General features: G+C 38.0%; 1 protein-coding gene across 3 annotated transcripts in view; it reads left to right on the plus strand.

Moving 5' to 3' along the window:
• Positions 1 to 2,496: 2,496 nt before the first annotated feature.
• Positions 2,497 to 13,537, plus strand: part of LOC107717900 (paraplegin-like) — a 14,668-nt gene continuing 3,627 nt past the window's right edge. The window contains exons 1-17 of one of the 3 annotated variants that reach the window (XM_016524809.1): positions 2,497 to 3,092; positions 4,478 to 4,577; positions 4,853 to 4,952; positions 5,084 to 5,167; positions 7,170 to 7,411; positions 7,515 to 7,654; positions 7,767 to 7,869; positions 7,968 to 8,093; positions 8,859 to 9,021; positions 9,109 to 9,282; positions 9,730 to 9,854; positions 10,500 to 10,602; positions 10,691 to 10,801; positions 10,918 to 11,033; positions 11,588 to 11,744; positions 12,212 to 12,375; positions 12,513 to 12,590. In XM_016524809.1, coding sequence (XP_016380295.1) covers positions 3,070 to 3,092; positions 4,478 to 4,577; positions 4,853 to 4,952; positions 5,084 to 5,167; positions 7,170 to 7,411; positions 7,515 to 7,654; positions 7,767 to 7,869; positions 7,968 to 8,093; positions 8,859 to 9,021; positions 9,109 to 9,282; positions 9,730 to 9,854; positions 10,500 to 10,602; positions 10,691 to 10,801; positions 10,918 to 11,033; positions 11,588 to 11,744; positions 12,212 to 12,375; positions 12,513 to 12,590 — 2,109 coding nt within the window. In that variant the 5' untranslated portion in view covers positions 2,497 to 3,069. Of the gene's footprint in view, positions 3,093 to 4,042; positions 4,578 to 4,852; positions 4,953 to 5,083; positions 5,168 to 7,169; positions 7,412 to 7,514; positions 7,655 to 7,766; positions 7,870 to 7,967; positions 8,094 to 8,858; positions 9,022 to 9,108; positions 9,283 to 9,729; positions 9,855 to 10,499; positions 10,603 to 10,690; positions 10,802 to 10,917; positions 11,034 to 11,587; positions 11,745 to 12,211; positions 12,376 to 12,512; positions 12,591 to 13,537 lie in introns of those variants that run through there. The other 2 variants (XM_016524810.1, XM_016524807.1) reach the window with 2 other exon arrangements.

A 13,537-nucleotide genomic window follows, 5' to 3' on the forward strand; every position in this document is an offset into this window, starting at 1 on the left:
GATGTTTATACAAGGCAGTGCGCTGCATGAGACAAAAGAAGTAATATAGCCAAAACAACCGCATAGCCGCTCTTTAGTGTAGATGCATGTTGATTTTATCAGACGATGCCGCGATTATAAATGAGAGTGACTCCTGGTTAACATGTATTAAAAGGGGTCGTGTTTAGTCACTATTTAGTGTGGTATTTTTTGACAATATTCACTCATCATGACAGTAAAATAGGGCATTCCAAGTCAATATACTGCAGTATTTCCTCTCTCAATCAGTAGAAAATATGGTTAACACCCGGTCATGCATAAAAAAAAAACCGTCATGTACCGTGAAACTGGTATAATTTTGAAAAATACCGTGATATACATTTTTGGTCATACCGCCCAGCACTAGAAGTGTGTCCAAACTTGCGCTTCTACTGTACTATATAATATAGCCTACACAAAGAATATCGGCCGATATATCGGTATCAGTCTTTTTGTACTACCTAATATCGGTATAGGCCCCCAAAAAACCCATATCGGTCGGGCTCTACTCCAAACTACTAGACACCCACAAACCAACTGGCCAGGAAACATTCTACACGTTTACAAAAGACTTACAATCAGTTTAGTGGTAGATCTTTGTTAACTTACTGTCCTTAAAGAACTGATTATGTTTGCAAACAGTAAGGCTGAAAAAAGCCCGCCAATGAGGGAACGCTGGGTTAAAAAACAAATATGCATGTCTACGCAGACCTAAATATGTCATAATTCTCATGGTGACCGAGCAAAGCATGGTTTTATTTCAAACCCACTAAAATGCTTTCAACACCATATATGCTGACATTTATAACAGCAATGCCATACCTTAAATAACATTTAATCTCCAACCATAGGATCCTTAAGGCACTCTAGGAGTTCAGCTGGACAGAAGTAGCTCTCAAAAGGCTTGATTGAGAGAGACAAAGCAAATAATTATGGTTGAGTATGATTGTCATTCTCAAAGAAAGTAAATGCTTTCTGAAACTCCCAGTAACAGCATTCCTGACCCCACACCCCAACCAAAAGTCCATCTCCCCTCTCTGCCAAACATTGAGCAGGACTCTTGAAACACAAGAACTGGGTAGACAAACAGGCCTGACAACCTGAGACACCTACGGATCATACTTCAACTAAATCCTGATAAGTGCTCTTAAACCACCTTCCGGTAAACAGTCTACAAGTGCCATAATTCAACTGAGTTTTCTTATGGGGTGAAACAGGAAAGAGTATTTTGCAATGCTGCTGTGTTAAAGTTGTGCTCAGAAGAAATAAAAGTGAGGAAGGGAGGGATGTAAAGTGGCAGCAGAGTATGTGAAGAGAGGGAGAGAGTGTGCTAACGCCCCAACACCGCCGCAGTGTTCTTCCACTGCACCAACACCAGCTCTGTTTACTTCATCACAAACTTTGATAGATTATCTTTCTATCCTTCAGATCACCCTTTAAAGAAGTACTGTAAGGTCTTGCTTCAATGCAGCTCCTTGATGAAGTAAACAATCACACCACATAATGTCTAAACAAGCACAGATGAGTCACATCCACAAGCAACCTTCACAAAATGTATTTTCACACCATGTAAGACAGTGAAGTTCAGGTCTTGTTGTTCTAAATCAAAAGTAAAAAACATTTAGCCTAATATACAGAGAATGGTTAGCCACATTGAGAATACACGTATGCATCGAGAAAACCCTTAATTTGGTAAAATAGGATGATTGTAGCACTGAATTCGCCTTTGTGGAACTTGAGTGAAATCTTTAAGCAATTATGTTATGAAACTGTGTGTGTGTTTTCTTCTTGCCAGAAACAAATTCCTCCGTTAAACATGAGAAATGAAAAACAAACCAAAACTGAATTCATGTTGCCATCATAATATGAGCAATCTCATAAAAACACTGAGAACTGAGAGTGTTGCAGTGATCTAATATTTATAGTCTGAATGGTGCACTGATAACCCAACGCAAATTCTTATTACAGATCTTATTCTGGAATTTCATAATCCCTGCAGCTACTTCAGCACATATAATCAATGTGAAGTCAACAATATTTCCTTCTCATATGTGCCCTTGAAACATACATGTATTAAGCTGCCCATCCCAGTGGCTGATTTCTGCAGGGCAGCTGAGCCCGTCTGGCCATATCCGATTCCCAGAGAGAGAACGACAACATGACGAGAATTATTTTCATTTCTCCAGCTTCACATGCTCACCTTCAATCATTACAGACTATTATTATTATAGATCAATACAACCCGTATGAATGAATAAATGTGCACAGTCTGCCAAAATGAATAGATTTTGAGCAATACGCAAACATTTCCTCGACTTCAAGGGTGGGGGAGGGAAACAAACTCCAGTTAGCAACGGGGCTAAAGCCGTTAGCGGGCTAACCGTGAAAGTCGACGCATGAGAGGACGTACAGATGTTGTTGTTTTTTCCGTCACGAAATGCCTTTTAAAATAGTAAAGAGCGGTTTAAAATTGCTTACCTTATTCAAAACGTGAGCTACATTTACAAAATTATACTTGGTATTCCCTCCCGATGCTTGTTTTTCCCATTTGAGGCCTTCTGCTTCAGTAAGCTCCGATGCGGGAACATCCGAGGCGCGCAACGCTCATTTCAGTCTGCACTCGCGCCAGCGTGCTAAGCTAATCACTGATTACCTCCCCCAAAATGCGATGATTAAAATCTCTCAGAGCTCCGATAAACTGGTAAGAGAAGGGGTTATAAACTCTCCATCCGTGCCTATAAACAGTCCATGGGTCTCAGTAACGTTAAGTTTGCTGATTTGGCTTGCTCTGAGGTGTAAAAATAAAATTCCGCTTCAAGTTAATCCTCTCCGTCCGACTCCTTCCGAACAGTTCGATCGGCCTTTGACTCGCGCTGAGGAAGAGCGGACGGCGAGGAGTTGATACACGGATTGTGATAGGCTGACGCGTATGGGCGGTCACTGTTTGTTCCCCGTTGTAACAGTGAAACTGGCGCCATTGTGGTTCTTGCCAAGGAAGCTTCCACGTTGTTTTCTTTGGCGACCTCGAGCCTTAATGGCGTAGACAGTGGCATGTTTTTGCGAGCTCCATTTGGGTGAGAGGAAAATGGAGAACATGTGTGGGCATACGTAGTAAAGTTGCTTAAATGTGTTTTTTTATATATGTGTTTTCGTATTTTAAGATATGAGTGAACAGAGCTGCAGCGGAATTGTTTATCCCATCTTAATTCAGATTTATCTGAAACAGCTGTTTATTGCTATTTTCAGCAAGTATTACAAACACTTTGCTGGTGACAGATTGCGAGCTCATCAGCCACAGCACGATTTGCTTTCATTTACTGTTGTCTGGTAAATGTATATGTTAGATTTGTTGATTTTTGTTTTAATTTCGATTTGACGCCACAAGCCTCAGGGACCGTGACACCGATTTCTTGCCGAGCAGAATAACGCAATGGCTCCCTCTGTTGATAAGAGCCTTCTTCTTCTTCTTCTTCTTCTTCTTTTTGTTCAATGGCCGTTCACTCCTTAGGAGTATTACCGCCACCTACTGTATATCTTGCGCACATGGGTGATGAATCTGTACTGAAGGGGGAAAAAATAATAATAATTTTGTAATGCCCCACCCACCCCATAGGATCAGAGCCCAAGCTTCAGCTGGCGCTGCGTGTTCAGCTACTCTAGCTTTGAAAAGAGCCTAGAGCTAACTGTCTGAGATATAGCCTCAATTCTCGACCATCTTGTTATAATTATACCTCAATTGTTCTGTCCTCACTACTTCATATCCCAACATAAAAGACATCTGAAATCACACAGGCTCATACCTGCAAGTACAAAAAAGAATGCCAGACAAGTGAAATCTTATATATGTATATATATGCGCTATAACTAGACTATATTTATTTTTGCGCTATAACTACATTTTTTTACATCAAATTACAGTCGTTGTCTTTGCGCATGCCCAACTAGAACTGTTTGTAGTTTTTTTGGTTTTATAAACGTGCAAGTAGAACTACATTTCCCGTCAACCCGTTCTCGCTATATTTCCGTCCTGATTGGCTGATTCCGACGGTGAAAGTTGAACAGGCATGTTTCTCAAGCCCGTACGGTAAACATCATTAGAGTTCACGGCTTTAGTAGTCATTACAGCATTGTAATGTCCTTGTAATTGTATCATTTAAGACAGTTTTTTTTTTACATTTTATTTATTCTGTATGTTTCTGATATATTCAAGCGGAAGACGAGCTTGTTGTTTTACAGCCGCTATATTTAGCTGTGTCGGATAAGACCTGCAGAATCACTATGACAGCTGCGTGATAGCAACTCTTAAAGAGGTCACATTAAAGACTGCCATTTATTTTGGAATAGTATGTCTTTGATCCAAGAGACGCGATAAACCAGCTTCTAATATGGCAGCGCTACTTTTGCAGCGCGGAAGCAAATGTTACGACAAACGGGTTTGGTCGTTATCGTGTCGTTTCAGCTGTTTTCAGGCCAGCAGAAAACTCCTGGAGAGCAAGGTGACTTCATACTTGCCTTTAATGACTCCAAACAAACGAGGGCTTACTTCAGGACACATTCAGGTGGGTTATTTAAACGCCGACCAAGCATTATGTAAACTATTTGTTCATTTAAAGTTCATAGCAAAGAGGTTTGACTTGTCATCTTGCGAAGTGACGTTAAGTATAGTTAAGTCCAGTGCTGTTGTAATGCTGACTAATACAGCTTATACAGAATATACACTTTTTTTTAGACAAAACGGAACAGATGGATCATAATAATAGCAAGTAATCTATGCGATTATGCATGAGCATGACCTTGATATTTCTTGGGTGATTAACCAAGTTCTGTTTTACAGAACATTTTGACAAAGCCATTAATCCCGAGGCTTATTGGACTTGAATTCCATTGTCGCCACAAATTGGTCACAGATCCTGTGAAACTGTGGAAACTATTAGGTAAGTGTTAAGTTTATTTTATTGTTTTGGCTGGACAAAGTTGTGTTGCAGAACTTTTGACTTCTGAATCTTAATGCTTTTTCTGAATTATGTTGCGTAGCATAATTCAAATATTTTTCCACATCTGTCAGGCACTACTCATTATTTCAGCACTTCCAACAGAAGACGTGAAAAGAAAGAAGGTGGAAAAGGGAAGAACCCAGAGGAGGATGAAGGTATTTTCTGAATTTTTGAAACCATAGTTTACTAACTACTTTCTTAATGTATCTAATTGTGAATGATTAATTTATGTATATTTCTAAAATTAAAAAAAATAAAAAATAAATATTGCCCTAATATTTTTTAAACAAAATGCCTGCTTAAGTCCACTTTTTCAGTGCAGTGTCCAAATCTCGAAACCAATCAAAAACCAATAGATAGAATGATCAAATTGTAAAAAAATTTTCTTTTTCAATAATTTGCTACAATTGAATGTGCCTCACAATATGGAGCAAAAGGTCTGTCGCTACTTCGGTTTACTCATGACATTTTTGTCTTCATAAAGGCATTTTTAAACCTCATTAAAAGTGACCATTTTTTATGTCAAATTCTCACCTTTAATCAATAAATCAAACTAGAATATTAAGACACTAAAGTGTTTTAAAATAACGTTTTAAATATTGGAATACATAGGCGGAAATCCCGGGGGGGACAGGACCCCCCCATCTGAGGGTTGTACCCCCTAAAAATATGATTAAAAACCATGCTGTGCGTTGTAAATAACAATGCTTTATACTTTAAGTAATTGTGTAAGTAGTAAAACAACACAAACGGGGCAAAAATGCGTTTTAAGTTTAGAAACATTTTGAGTCTCCCCCTCCCTTGCCTCACAGTGCTTTGGTCCAAATGCCTGCTTTCCTCTTTTACATCACCCACACACACACAAGTCCGTGAGAGAGAACAAAGCCAATAGTTGTGGTATTCCAGTAAGTAAGGCTGTCAGGGCTATTTTATTCACTTAAACATTGGATGAAGTGATTATTTTCTCTTTAATACAGATGATGCCAGTGTATTTTTCGATGAGTCCGCTATGTTAGCAATACCTGCTTGAGGGAAAGGGTTGCCAGGTTTTCATAACAAAACCCGCCCAATTGCTACTCAAAACTAGCCCAAACTATCCGCGTTTCGAAGGGGTCCCCTGGTAAAAATCGCATTCCGGGGGCTAAAATACATGTTATTGGGGTCACTTCAACCCACGGACAGGAAAAACAACCCGCGGCAACGGTGATAAAGTAGCCCAATTCCACAGGAAAACCGCGGACTTGGCAACACTGTGATGGATGGTAATGTCTACAACTGACACCACCGCTGTCACGGCGCGACCACAACAGCTTGAAGTTGTCTAATGTGGCACGGTCTCCCTGCTGCACTAATAGTAGTAGGCCATTCCTCTGTGTATACATATCCTTACAAGTACAATTTTAGCTGTATTATTTGTCTCCCCTTCAAAAATTGCTCTTGAGAAATTTTATGTTTATTGTCCCCCCCTACTGTTAGACACAAAGTACGCCCCTGTTGGAATATAAAATTGTTTAAATATAATCTTATTTTTAAATATGAAACCGTCGTCAGTAAATAGCAGCAAGTCCCTGTCTTAATGAGTGAGTCATTAAATGATTAATTCAAAAGATTTGTTTCAAACGACAAGTGACCATGTTTATGAATTGGTTGTTGAATCATTCACTCAAACAATATATTCAACGAAATGCAGTAACGAAACAATGCTGTGTGTTGCTCAGAGACGTGCAACACTTCTTCTCTCCTTTTGTTGCCGTTCTAACTGTATTCCGATTAGAATATACTTCTGTAGGCTATACTAATATGCTACATCATGCAGTGAAGGCGTGTTTTGTTTAGTTTTTTTGCAAAATGAGCTACATACTCAATAATGTCATTGACAATTACAGTGTCATTGCAGACAATATATATCGCACATTCCTACATTGCCCTGCTTATTAGGTGGCTAAAGTTGATTTGAGTTGAAATTGTTTTATTTAGAGACCATGAAGTGATATGACAAACATGGAATTGGCATAGCTATGTAGGACATCAGGTTGACTGGGACAACAGTCAGTAATGCAATTTGTTGACCAATCAGACACATGTAATTCAGACAGGCAGATATACTTTTCATTCCAGATTTTTCATTCTTACTTTGCTTCAATGTTTATTCCCTAGAAGAGAAAAAGAGACGAGAGCAGGAGGACCAGATGTATAGGGAGCGACTGCGCACACTCTTTATTATCGCTGTCATCATGAGCTTGCTCAACTCCATCAACACCAGTGGGGGGAACATATCCTGGAATGATTTTGTAAATGAAATGTTGGCCAAAGGGGAGGTGTCACGAGTACAGGTGGTACCAGAGAGTGACATTGTGGAGATCTACCTTCACCCTGGCGCAGTCATCTTCGGCAGACCTGTAAGTCACTTCACATACAAGTGCCATACATGATTTTTGAGTAATTGTTATCATTATGGTGCTATCGATTCTAGTTTCACTGATGTCCTGTTGTCTGTTATAGAGACTTGCCCTGATGTACCGAATGCAGGTGGCCAACATTGACAAGTTTGAGGAGAAGCTTAGAGCAGCAGAGGAAGAGCTGAATATAGATACCAAAGACAGAATACCAGTGACCTACAAGCGCACAGGCTTCTTTGGGAAGTGAGTTATTTGGACCTTCCACAGAGCATGCAATCCTGGCAAGTTGAAAAAAGATTAAAATCGACTGTTGGCATAACAAAGTATCACTGGATCAATTTCTTGTCCTTCACAGTGCTCTTTATGCTCTCGGTATGGCTGCCATTGGGGTTGCAATTCTCTGGTACATCTTCCGACTGGCAGGAATGGGTGGGAGAGATGGCGGCTTTAGTGCATTTGTAAGTCAAGATTCCTTCATTTACATTCGTTGTAGAATTTATATATTTATTATTATTAAAATGTTTTCTGATGTCAAATAATCTGCCTGCTCCACCAGAATCAATTAAAAATGGCTAAATTCACTATTGTCGATGGGAAATCTGGGAAAGGTGTAAGCTTCAAAGATGTTGCGGGAATGCACGAGGCCAAGATGGAAGTCAAAGAGTTTGTGGACTATCTAAAGGTAAGGGCATCTGAAAGTTAGGCCCAAATCTTTATTTCTGTGAATGTGACAATCTTTAGTTATTCATGCTCAGTTTTACTTGGTGCTGCATTACAGAATGTATCAGAGCACAATTTGTAATGCTGCGTGAGTGCATGTTGCTTTTCATATTTTCTGTGTAATAGTCAGTTCACAGCAATGACAAATGAACTTTTTCATTAAGAGGCAACATTAGCATCAAAAGCAGCATTTAGATGTATTTACACTGCAATTACTTTTGCATAAATAATGCTATGAGATTAATGTTTAAAAAATAATTTTTGAATATTGAAATTTGAAAATATTTTTTTTAAATGAAATGATCCTTTAAATATCAAACTAAAATCAGCAGCAAGTCACTGTCTTAATGAACCACCACTGTTTGATGCTCCCTAAGACGCTCATCGATTCTGTTGTGGCTTTGTTTTTTTTACTTTTTCTTGGTGAAAACAGACAATATTGACATTATTGTGTATAAAATGTAACTCACAATATTCTTGTTGTTTACTGAACATCTCTGCCTCCATATATATTGAATGTTGGAGGCATTCTAACTGCATTTTTTTTAAGCTATCTTAATAACAACACACATAGTTTAATTGTACAGACATTTGTTGGTGACTTTATTGCACCCTTGATTTCTTAGGTTGCTGCTGCTACAGTAATGCAAAAATGCACATTGTTGCAAAGAGGTCTCTGCATTTAATCTTTTTTGTTTGTTTGTGTTTTATTTTTATTTTTTTGAAGAATCCGGATAGATACCTTCAGCTTGGGGCCAAGGTACCTAAAGGCTCTCTGCTCCTGGGGCCCCCTGGCTGTGGTAAAACTCTGCTTGCTAAGGCAGTGGCAACAGAGGCTCAGGTGCCCTTCCTTGCCATGGCAGGTTCAGAGTTTGTGGAGGTGATTGGAGGTAGTTCAGTACAATAAACTCTGTATATTTAATAGTCCTAATGCATTTTCAGATCTATTTATATCTGAATGATATTTCCTCACCCAGGCCTTGGTGCCGCAAGAGTGCGAAGTCTATTCAAAGAGGCTCGTGCTCGAGCACCATGCATTGTCTACATCGATGAGATTGATGCTGTGGGAAAGAAACGGTCCACAAACATGTCTGGTTTCTCAAACACAGAGGAAGAGCAGACCCTTAACCAGCTACTTGTGGAGATGGACGGTAATAATTAGGGATGTGCAAGACTAGTCGACTAATGTTTACAGTGGAAATACTATTTGTTTACATTAGTTTTTTCACACATGTTTTGCTTTATATTTTTTTACAAAGGTTTCGTTCAATTATAGTCATGTTGATGTTGCATTTTAAAACTAATTATTTAATTTGAAAAGTGTATATTTGAAGTGGAAAACAAAATAATTTACCTCAGATCTTTCATGAGTTTGTTTTTTCTCCTGGTTGCACAAGCGTTTGCCATGGCAACAGGGTAACAGCAATACCTTGACTGTGCTGACCTAACTTTTACTTGAGGAATTATTTTTATAATAGACTATTGAGTTGGTGCTGCACTGCCTATTTATTCAGTTGATTTTTATGTCTACATAGGCTAACATGATCAGCACATGACCTTCTGAGATTATCAACATATTTTCCTTCTCACTTTTAAAGGAATGGGTACCATGGATCATGTGATTGTCCTGGCCTCCACTAACCGGGCAGACATTCTGGACAATGCACTCATGAGACCAGGCAGGCTTGATAGGCACATATTTATAGACCTGCCAACTCTTCAGGTAATGAATGTTCGAAGTACTTTTTTGGAGATATATATAGCAGCTATAGACTGGCACATTCTATTGTTGAGTTCTTGATTTTGATTGGTTATCAGATGTTCCAAGTGTGAATAACTCATGAAGTAGCTCCAGATTTGCTCGCTGCGTTACAATTGTATAATACTTCTCTGCGTTCTTTCTGGAGACTTCCAATCTAGTAATGGTGAATTGGGCTGTTTTTCTAAGCAAAATCTGATAAATGTCCTGATATAAACACATTTACGCTACAGGCCAAAATGTTTAATGTTTTTGAAAAAAGTTTCTCAACAAGGGTTAATTTATTTGATCACAAATACTGTAAAAACAGTGATATTGTGAAATATTATTACAATTTAAACAACAGTTAAACAATTTCAACTGTTTTCTGTTTGAATATATTTTCAAATGTAATTTATTCCTGTGACGGCAAAGTTGAATTTTCAGATTTCAAATAAATACTGTTCCCTGAACTTTCTATTCATCAAAGAATCCTGAAAAAAAATGCATCAAATATATTAGGCAGCACAACTGTTTTCAACATTGATAATAAAAAGAAGAACTGTTATTAATAAATGAGCACCATATTAGAACGATTCCTGAAGTATCGTGTGATCATGTGTGTTCTAGGAGAGAAAGGAAATCTTTGAGCAACACCTGAAGATCCTGAAGCTTACTCAGCCGGCAGACTTTTACTCCCTGCGTCTGGCGGAGTTGACACCAGGCTTCAGTGGTAAGTGTTGTTTTGACCATGTGACGATGTTATCTCTTGACACCATATCCTGCCACATTTGCCCTTTGTGCATTGTTCCTATTTTCAGGGGCTGACATTGCCAACATCTGCAATGAAGGCGCCCTTCATGCTGCCAGAGAGGGCTACAAGTCTATTGACACCTTTAACTTTGAATATGCTGTGGAGAGAGTCATCGCAGGTATTCGGCTCCTAGATTCAGTTGAGCTTAAATAGTATACTCTGATATTACATTACAGATTTCTACACAATCCGCTCCCTTTGTTGGATCTGTTTGATGTTGTGTGTGACTTGTAGGGAGTGTGAAGAAGAGTAAAATCTTATCTAAAGAAGAGCAGAGGGTGGTGGCTTTTCATGAGTCTGGTCATGCATTAGTGGGATGGCTGCTAGAACACACCGAAGCTCTCATGAAGGTAAGCAGGAAGCTAAGCTAAAAAGTACTATAAAAGTGGTTAATGCAATTTGTGTGCTATATTCCTAAGTCTTTAAAAAAAACTATACAATACAATAGCTTAATGTGAGGGACAGACCAAACATATGATTGTTAAAAAATATTGGCATTTACATTTTTGTGTGAACTTTCCCTATAGGCCTGTTCAGGTTTAGGCATCAGAAGAGTGATACAGGAATTCAGCGGCAATTGTGAACATGTTGTAATACCAGATCACATATGAAATTTGTCAAATACACTGTAAAAATGATTGAGGTTTGGGAATAAACCAAAGATTACTGGAATAGGTTTTACAAGAAAATACTAATTCAGTCTGTCTACGTCCAAATTTCATATTTAATTCAGTGTGTTACTTGCTGTTTCTTTAAAATTATTTGTGATATTATATTAACTAGCAATTTCTGAGTGAAAATCATTTCAAAGTAAGCCCTACACTGTATAGTAATCACTGTTTGAATAATATTAACAAATTATTAATATACATGAATCCATTGAGATTTGGGACTTGTTCCCCAGGTTTCAATTGCTCCCAGGACGAATGCTGCATTGGGCTTTGCTCAGATCCTGCCAAAGGATCAGTATTTATTTACTAAAGAGCAGCTGTTTGAGAGGATGTGCATGGCTTTGGGTGGACGAGCCTCTGAAGCCATCACCTTCAATAAGGTCACTACAGGTATGAGATCTACACGCATCTAATCTGATAACACGCCATCAAGTTATGAATACATATTATAGAAACAGAACTAGCTGAAAGAATAGTAATTAGCATGAAACGGGACCCAAAAATCAGATGCAGACATTGTCTGTAATTGATCATGTACGATGGTTCTAAATAACAATTTTATTTTAACTCTTCACATTTGTATTTTTTTTATGTGATTGCAGAATAGGACATTTATTCAATGATTTAATAAAAAATGCATTTATTATGTTTGATAGACACACTATACATATCTCCAGTGAGACAAAAATATTTGAATGTAGCCTCCAGGTGCCCCCTGGAGGACAAATGCATATTGACTAGTAGGAAATGGTTATTTGCTAGGAACAGTTGTATACCCAGTGGTACAGATGCAGACCTGACCTCATGAATATTTATAGGTAGTATTAGACACCAGATAACTTAGAAACTCATCGTAGGTGCTCAGGATGACCTGAGGAAGGTGACCCGTGTGGCCTACTCCATGGTGAAGCAGTATGGCATGGTTGCCAGTGTGGGCCAGGTGTCCTTCCCTGACTCTGAGGATCAGGGGGGTATTGGACGGAGACCATTCAGCCAAGGACTCCAACAGCAGATGGACCATGTGAGTGAAAGAACATACTAACCTGCTTCTTGTTCTACTGGTGTGGCATGGGTGATGTGGGTTCTGTAGGTGTTAAATATTGGTTGTCTTGAATATGTGTCTGAATATTTATTTGTGTTCTTTTCTCTCATGATCAGGAAGCTACGATGCTTATAGCACAAGCCTACAGGCACACAGAGAAATTGCTTTTGGACAATCGAGACAAACTTATTTTGGTAAGGTCTATCACAAACTTGTTAGCATAGCAGGATAATCAGGGGCCATATTCATGAAAATCTTATTAAGAACGAAGTTAAGAAATTTCTAAAGATAAATTCAAAGAGGTTCATAAGAATGTTCCTAATTGTAGTTCTTGAAAAATTCTCAAATTCTTCTAAGGAAGTTTCTTAAGAAGATTTTTTGTTTTCTTAAAGGGCTCATCGGATGAACATTTTCCACAAGTTGGCATGATTTATTAGGGTCTTCATGAATTGTCTGTAGTGATCGACCGACATTGATTTTTTATAACCGATACCAATTATTTGCATGTTTATATGCCCGATAACCGATATGCAGAACCGATATTTATTTACTGTTATAAAGTAAATAAATGACTGAGTGAAGTAAGAACATACTTCACTTTGGTTTTTCCTCTTTTCAGTCATCTTTTCTTTCTTTTTTTTAAGTGTTGAAAATTAGCAGTCTTTCATGTTAAATTTAATCTTCACATTACAACAATAAAAAAACATTTTATTTAAAGCATCAGCAGCAACACTAATATTAACAATAAGCAAAATAAATGTAGAAGGTCTAATGTTTTCAAATGGAGAAAATAAATAAAGGACAGGAGTCATATCAACTTCATTTTAAACTACAGTTTTAGTAGGTTTATAAGATGTTTAATAGGCTAAAGAGTGAAGAATAATTCACTGGATAATGTTAATTCACTGAATAATATTATCTGGAATATTGGAATATAACAAACAAAACATCGTATTTTATTGCATTTCTCAACTGGAATGTTATATCAGAATTATTAATAATGTTTTTGTCCTTCTAAATTATGAAATGCCTGCTGACAGCGCAGTTTATCTATGCATTTACACAGAACTATACTCAAACTGCAATCGCTCGCGGAGATAATAAATAATTAATTTCCACAGAGTTGTATTTATTTAGATGT

This window comes from Sinocyclocheilus rhinocerous, unplaced genomic scaffold, assembly GCF_001515625.1.
Source record: "Sinocyclocheilus rhinocerous isolate Xijiao unplaced genomic scaffold, SAMN03320098_v1.1 scaffold5992, whole genome shotgun sequence".
In the NCBI taxonomy this organism is placed as follows: Eukaryota; Metazoa; Chordata; class Actinopteri; order Cypriniformes; family Cyprinidae; genus Sinocyclocheilus; species Sinocyclocheilus rhinocerous.